Below are 7,524 nucleotides of genomic sequence, written 5' to 3'. Positions count from 1 at the left end.
AGTAGACCAAGACCTTGGTTCTATTAATAAACCAAACAAGGGACAAGTTGCTTTATAAAACCGAAATATAAATTCAAAACCAATAAGACAAAAACAAGGGACAAGTTAAGAGAGACCAATCAACATCTTGCTTCCGTATATTTCATGACGTCAATCTTGACACTTCAGCTTCATTGTGTGGATAAAGCTCACGTGTTCAAATTCACGAACCTTCGTGGTAATGAAAAATCCACAACTTTCATATTTATTTATCAGTTTTTTAAGTTCCACACTCCCACACTATATTATAAAATTGAAAAACCATGAAAAAGACTTTTATAATCCAGGTTCATGAACCTCGTCTACTCTAGTATCCACTATATAAACCTCTTCACCATCGTTCGGCATAGAAAAAGATTTTAGATGTTTTGACAATTCAATCCAAAACATAAATTTTTTTTTTTTTTAAAAGATTATTTTCTCTGTAATAATGTATGGAGAGGGCGAGATTATGGCGGCAACAGAAACCGAGTACGCTGTGTTGGAGTCGATACGACGTCACTTGCTAGGAGGAGAGACGGAGTTACAATTCAGTGAGTCAATACCGAGTTCTTGCTTCACTGAGAGTTGGGGAGACTTGCCGTTAAAAGAGAATGATTCTGAGGATATGTTAGTGTACGGTGTTCTCAACGACGCCTTCAACGGAGCAGCCTGTGAAACGTCATCTCCGTCATCGGACTTGAGCTGTCTCAGCGATTTTTTAGATTTAGAACCGTCGTCGAAGCCCCCGGCTACTCCGTCTCATAACGATTTTCCGGCGGTTAAAACGGAGCCGGCGGAGAATCTCGCAGCGGTGGCGGAGAAGCCGAAGGAGGTGGCGCCGCCGGCAAAGGGGAAGCATTACAGAGGAGTAAGACAGAGGCCGTGGGGGAAATTCGCGGCGGAGATTCGAGATCCGGCGAAGTTCGGGGCGAGGGTTTGGTTAGGGACGTTTGAGAAGGCGGAAGATGCAGCTTTGGCTTACGACAGAGCTGCTTTTAGGATGCGTGGTTCCCGCGCCTTGTTGAACTTTCCGTGGAGAGTGAATTCAGGTGAACCCGACCCGGTTCGGATCCCGTCAAAGAGATCTTATACTTCTTCTTCATCGTCTGATAAAGGGACACCGAAACGGAGGAGAAATACAGAGGAGGTGCCGTCGGAGTTGCAGGTGAAGTGCGAAGTTGCATAAGAGACATGTGTTGTTTGGTTATCAGAGCTACTTCATGTGTGTTCTTTTCTTTTTTGGTCAACAGCTTCATGTGTGTTTTGCAATAGAAAGTTTTGCTATTAAATGTGGCGGCAGACAGTCGAGTGTTCTGTGTAAATTAATATACTACTGTTTTGACAACGTAAGATGCTTTTATTCAAAGGGGGGAGTAATAGAAGCTGGTATAGATATTCTTTTTTAAATTCTCTCTCTAATTAGGCGATTTCCGGCAGAAGCCCAAGCGGTGGTTATTTCCTTTTTCGTAAATCTCCCTTCCCTCGCATAGAGTGGATTTCCTTTGCCGGCTAAAGCTACGGTTTTTTTCTTTTCTGGAAAGTTTCAAATTAAGTCGTACTCCTCAACCTTTCTCCATTATTTCCTGAATCTTGTTTCCTTAATCGCCCCTAAATTTGCCTTTCTCAATTCCCTGTCAATCAAGTATTTCCTTTTTTCATGATATCTCAAAAAATTATGGCCGAATTTTGTGGTATTAGAGGTACTTTCACATCAATTACGCTTGATCTTTTACCTAAGATCTCGCAAACTCAACTGTCTACCGGCGCCGGAATTTCTAAGTTCTGCGAAGATATGGCTGATCTACTCCAGAAAGCTATTCAAGCTATGTCCTTGGATGAGGAGGAGCCTTTAACCCTGCCTGATAGCCCAAGATTCAGAGTTTTCGATGAGAATGAGATGAGCTTGTTGGGAAGGTTGCTGAACCCTGATTGTCAATCTATGGCGAGGATGATAGAATACATGCCTACGGCATGGAGGGTTTATGGAAGAGTCCGTGGAATTGCTCTGTCTCGAGACAGATTTCAGTTCATCTTCCAGCGAGAAGAAGATCTTGTGACAGTGCTAAATGATAGGCCGTGGTCTTATAATCATTGGGCGATGGTTTTGGAACGTTGGACTGCTAACCCTCCGGAGAACTTCCTCCAATCCATGCTAATATGGATCCGTATCAGGCATATACCGGTCAACTTCTTCACTATTGAGACCATGTATAAGCTTGCTTCTGAGGTTGGGAAAGTAGAAGAAGTGGCGTATGATCCGAAGGTTTCCCACACCAAGGACTACATTAGAGCCCTGGTCTTGTTCGATACTAATAACCCAGCTAAGGCTGCACGTAAACTCACAGTCAAAGGAGGTACGGTTACCGTTGAGTTTGAATACGAGAAGATCCACAAACGTTGTTTCCATTGCTTGCGGTTGTCTCATGAGAAAGCTAAATGTCCTTATATTAAAAGGGGAACCAACAGGACGCAGCAGGCTGCTGAACCTGCAAGAGTGGAAAAGAGAGGACCTACAATATCGGAACCTCTAAGTGGTCCTCCAGGATTTCCAGTGTTGTTTCCGGAACTCTCAGGTGAAGATCGAAAAATGGCAATGCTCTACATATCACACGCTGACCCGACTGAGCGATTAGCTAGGATTGAGCGTGTCAGGCAAGGTATTGCAGATAACTTAGCCTCATCATCTGTCCATCTGACCAGGATCACTAAGGAATTGGATAAAGGAAAAGGACATGTATATTCCTACATGGAGCTTCTGGCATCACAGCAGGGCGGCACCTCTCTTCAAATTGCTGCTCCTCTGAATCTTGGAGGTGATAGAAGTGAGAAAGAATCAGAGTCATCTGACTCTATGTCCTCTGCTTTTTCCGCTCCCATAGCTCAGATGGGTTTTCAGCTTGGCCCTTCTTCGGAAGGGCGTGTCATCGGAAGTTCTGGAGCAAACAAGGGTCAGCGAAGACGACCACATTCATGGAGGAGGAAAGTCGCGGGCAAGAAGCTGAATGTACCTGCTCTACCAGCTCTCAGAAACGAGGAAGAGACAAGCTTGAATTCAAAACGGAAAGCTGTTTCTCCTTTGGCCTCGACAGAAAACAAAAACAAAAAACTCTCAGAATCTACGGTGGCTTCCGGTTTGAAGCCGCTGCCATCCCAATGAGCATATGGAGCTGGAACTGTCAAGGGGCTGGTAGTCCGGAGACAGTTCAACGGTTGAGGAGTATTCGGAGAAAATACTTCCCTGACCTTTTGTTTTTGATGGAAACAAAACAAAAATTTAAGTTTATGGATGATCTTCGGTTAGAGTTGGGTTACGATAAGTTGGTGACTGTGGAACCAGAAGGTCGCAGTGGTGGTTTGGCTTTGTTATGGAAGAAATGTTATGATGTTGAGATCCTGTCGAGCAACAAAAGGATCATTGACATGAAAGTTAAGTTGGGGTCGCTGATCTTTTACATATCGTGTGTGTATGGAGACCCGGTTAGAGAGAATCGCAAGATGGTGTGGGACAATCTAGTGTCCATCGGCATCACGAGGGATGATCCTTGTCTACTGCTTGGTGATTTTAATGAATTAATGAGTAATGCGGAGAAGGAAGGAGGCACGGTGCGCTTGGATTCTACGTTCTGGGATTTTCGCAATATGGCTCTCTCCTGCAAAATTAAAGAAGTCAGGAGCTCAGGTAACTCACTATCTTGGGCAGGTTGGAGAGAACACACTAATGGTATGGGTCAGAAGGACAAGGTGTGGGTCCAGTGTCGACTAGATAGAAGTTTTGGGAATGAGGGCTGGTTCCAACTATTTCCTAGAGCAAAAACTGAGTATATGCGCATGTATGCCTCTGATCATAGACCTATCAAGGTTAGTTTCGCATTGGAATCTGATGATCGAGGCTATGGAAGGTTTTATTTTGATCAGAGAATGATTGGAAAAGAGGGTTTCGAGGAAGCTGTCATCAAAGGTTGGAATATGGCAAATCTGACTGGAGAGACTCATATCATGGACCGCATTGCTAGTTGTAGAAGAGAGCTAGCTAGATGGAAACGCGGTTCTAATCTCAATGCTCGCAGCAACATTGAGCGATTATCCATCAAGTTGGAAGCTGAGATAGCCAAGCGCTTCCCGGATTATCAGACCATGAAGCTGCTCAAAATAGAGCTAATGGAAGCTAATAGGCAGGAAGAACTGTTTTGGCGCCAAAAAAGCCGTGAGCTGTGGTTGAAAGAAGGTGATAAGAATACGACATTTTTTCACAATAGCGTCAAAGGGCGTCGGATTCAGAACAAGGTCTTGATGCTGGAGGATGATAACGGGAATGAATTGTTCTCTGAGGGAGCTAAAGGTAATCTTGCGGCTGAATACTTTACGGATCTTTTTATGAGCTCCAATCCCCATGATCTGGAGTCTCTGTTCTCTGGTTTTGAAAGTAGAGTGTCTCCGGAGATGAATGAGATGTTGATGAGGCCAGTGTCCATAGAGGAGATCAAAATAGCGGCTTTCAATGTCAGGGGATCCAGTGCGCCTGGCGAGGATGGTTTAACTGGAGCTTTTTATAAAAAATTCTGGCATGTGGTAGGCCCTTCTGTTGTCGCTGAAGTTCAAAGTTTCTTTAACTCAGCGATGCTCCCAGCTGGGTGGAACCACACTCAACTCTGTCTGCTACCAAAAGTTCAAAAGCCAACTAGGATGTCAGACATGCGCCCTATTAGTCTCTGCTCCGTTCAGTATAAAATTGTGTCAAAGATACTGTGCCATAGACTGAAAGTGGTTATGCCTGACATAATTTCGGAAACGCAAGGAGCTTTTGTTGCTGGCCGGCTTATCTCGGACAATATCATTGTGGCGCATGAGATGGTTCATGGACTTAGAACAAATGAAGCGATTGGGAAGCAGTATATGGCAATCAAGACGGATATGTCAAAAGCTTATGATAGAGTGGAATGGTCCTTCTTGGAAGTTCTGCTTGAAAAAATGGGTTTTGACAGGAGATGGGTCAGTTGGGTGATGGCATGTGTCAGTACGGTATCGTATACGGTCCTGCTAAATGGCCAGACACACGGTTTCATCAAACCTGAGAGAGGAATTCGCCAAGGTGATCCTATGTCCCCATTCCTATTTATATTAGTTGCTGAAGCCCTAGTGCATGTGCTCAACATGGCCGAGAAAAATCAGACTTGGACAGCAAGGTCCGGCGGTGCACCACCTATTATTTGCTGATGACAGCTTGCTGATGTGCAAGGCTTCCACCGAGGAGGGCGCTGTTATTATAGACTGTCTCAAACGATATGGCGAAGCATCAGGTCAGGTGATCAACAAGTTGAAATCCTCAGTAATTTTTGGTGCCAAAGTATCAGATCATGCGCGAGCTGAGATCAAGAGAGTACTGGAAATAGATAAAGAGGGAGGAGATGGAACTTACCTTGGCCTCCCTGAATGTTTCCAAGGATCGAAGATCGACCTGCTGCACTTCATCCGTGAGAAGCTCCATGGGAGATTGAATGGTTGGTACGCTAAAGCACTCTCACAAGGCGGAAAAGAAATCTTACTTAAGTCGATTGCACTTGCTCTTCCTGTTTATGCAATGTCCGTCTTCAAGTTACCTAAAGACTTATGTGATAGGCTTACTAGCGCGATGGTTGAGTACTGGTGGAGTAGTGGTACTAATCGAAAGAAAATCTCTTGGGTGGCTTGGCAGAAACTGTGTAAAAGTAAAGATGAAGGTGGTTTGGGCTTTCATGATATTAGTAGTTTCAATCAATCTCTACTAGCAAAACAGGCCTGGCGGATCTTAATGAACCCTGAATCACTCGTTGCTAAGGTGCTAAAGAGTAAGTACTGGAGGAAAGGCTCTTTCATGGAATGTGGTTTAGGTTCGAGACCATCTTACGCCTGGAGAAGTATACTTCATGGTCGTGAGCTTCTGGAAAAAGGGCTGTTTAAACGAGTAGGTGATGGCACTACTACAAATGCTTGGACAGAGAACTGGATCATGGGCCCTCTACCACGCCCTCCAATGTACCGTATGGATGCTCCAGTTGATCTCTCGCTCAAAGTATCAGACCTGCTGATTCCAAATACAGATTGGTGGGATGTGCCTCAGGTGAGAAGTCTGTTTGTCACCGAAGATGCCAACACCATCCTCAATATGAAAGTGGAACGACACAAACCCGCTACTCTGTTATGGGGTTTCACTAGTCATGGAAACTATTCATCACAATCTGGTTATAAACTGACGGAGACCATCAAAACTCTGAACTCACCTCAACACACTGGTCTCCCTCCTGTTGAAAAAATGCTATGGAGAAGTATATGGAAACTTCAGACGTCTCCTAAAATAAGGCATTTTGTGTGGAGAGTGTTAGCTGGAGCTTTGGCTGTTTCTGACCAACTAAGATCACGGGGAATCCAAGTTGATACTACGTGTAAGATGTGTGGTGTGGGGCGTGAAACGATATGTCATGCTCTTTTCTCCTGTTCAGCAGCGCAAGAAGTTTGGAGAGCAGCTAATCTCCCATTTCCTCCCTTGGGGCTGTCTACAAACTCGGTTTTTCTCAATCTTCACCATTTGGTTGCGTGTACCAAAAGTAAGGACTCTCCAGTTAAACTCAAACAGAGTATCCCCTGGATAATGTGGCACATTTGGAAGGCTAGGAATGGTTTAGTATTTGAGAAGATACGTCTATCTCCATCCCATATTGTTAACAAGGCCGAGGAAGAGGCGTCAGCCTGGTTTACGGTGAATTTTCCAGATCAAAACCCTATCCTAAACTTGGACCTGGCTACTGCTCATCCTATCATATGGCAGGCTCCGCCCCTAGGGATGATCAAATGCAATATTGGAGTCTCTTGGGTAAATGGATCTGTTAATTGTGGTGCCTCTTGGATCACTCGTGATACAAGAGGGAAAGTCCTTATGCATAGCCGGAGATCCTTTTCAGCGATCCACTCATTAGAGGAGGTGGAGTTGTCTGCCATTTTATGGGCTATTGAAAGTATGTTGGACCTGAAACTGGACAACATCATCTTTGAGACTTCTTTTGCTCAGGCACGACAATGCTTATCTCGTGGGGATGGTCAGGTACTTGCTCCTGAATCCTCTCGAATATCAAGCTTCATCAATTCAAAATTACTGCTATTGACGGCGTGGAGCCTAGACTATGTTCTTCCTGCAAGAAACTCCATAGCTTTGAGAATTGCAGTAAGCGTCACTTCAGAGCACCGTTACCAATCTTATGTCGCAAGGGATGGACCTTCTTGGCTTCATCAGGCGATTGCAGGTGAAGCGTAGGATCTGGCTTTACTGTGCAGCGAGCACCCACCAGACCTTGATCCTTATTTCTCTTTGGTGCCTCCCATTTTTTCTCCTTGTCTTGTTTAGCAAGTTTGTTTTATCCCTATTGGGTTGTTTCTTATTTCTTTTCTGTGTTGATTTTTTCTTTGCATGGTGTTTGGTCACCATTGCTAAACTATGTTCTATGGCCTCCCGTTTGGTCCTTTCCTTTGAAT

General features: G+C 44.6%; 2 protein-coding genes across 2 annotated transcripts; both read left to right on the top strand.

The window, feature by feature from the left end:
- Positions 1–281: 281 nt before the first annotated feature.
- Positions 282–1,371, top strand: LOC106430004 (ethylene-responsive transcription factor 2-like). The gene has a single exon (XM_013870779.3). It carries the CDS (start codon positions 470–472, stop codon positions 1,205–1,207), a length of 738 nt encoding a protein of 245 aa, XP_013726233.2. The 5' UTR covers positions 282–469; the 3' UTR covers positions 1,208–1,371.
- A 325-nt stretch (positions 1,372–1,696) lies between these two features.
- On the top strand, positions 1,697–3,178 carry LOC125578081. The gene has a single exon (XM_048740367.1). It carries the CDS (start codon positions 1,697–1,699, stop codon positions 3,176–3,178), a length of 1,482 nt encoding a protein of 493 aa, XP_048596324.1.
- The last annotated feature ends 4,346 nt before the right edge of the window (positions 3,179–7,524 follow it).

This window comes from Brassica napus, chromosome A9, assembly GCF_020379485.1.
Source record: "Brassica napus cultivar Da-Ae chromosome A9, Da-Ae, whole genome shotgun sequence".
Classification (NCBI taxonomy): Eukaryota; Viridiplantae; Streptophyta; class Magnoliopsida; order Brassicales; family Brassicaceae; genus Brassica; species Brassica napus.
The sequence above is the reverse complement of the archived record's forward strand: the minus strand, read 5'-3'. Positions and strand labels throughout refer to the sequence as shown.

Excerpts from the sequence above, each read along its gene's own strand:
- LOC106430004 (XM_013870779.3), top strand. The coding sequence starts at position 470 with ATGTATGGAGAGGGCGAGATTATGGCGGCAACAGAAACCGAGTACGCT.
- LOC125578081 (XM_048740367.1), top strand. The coding sequence starts at position 1,697 with ATGGCCGAATTTTGTGGTATTAGAGGTACTTTCACATCAATTACGCTT.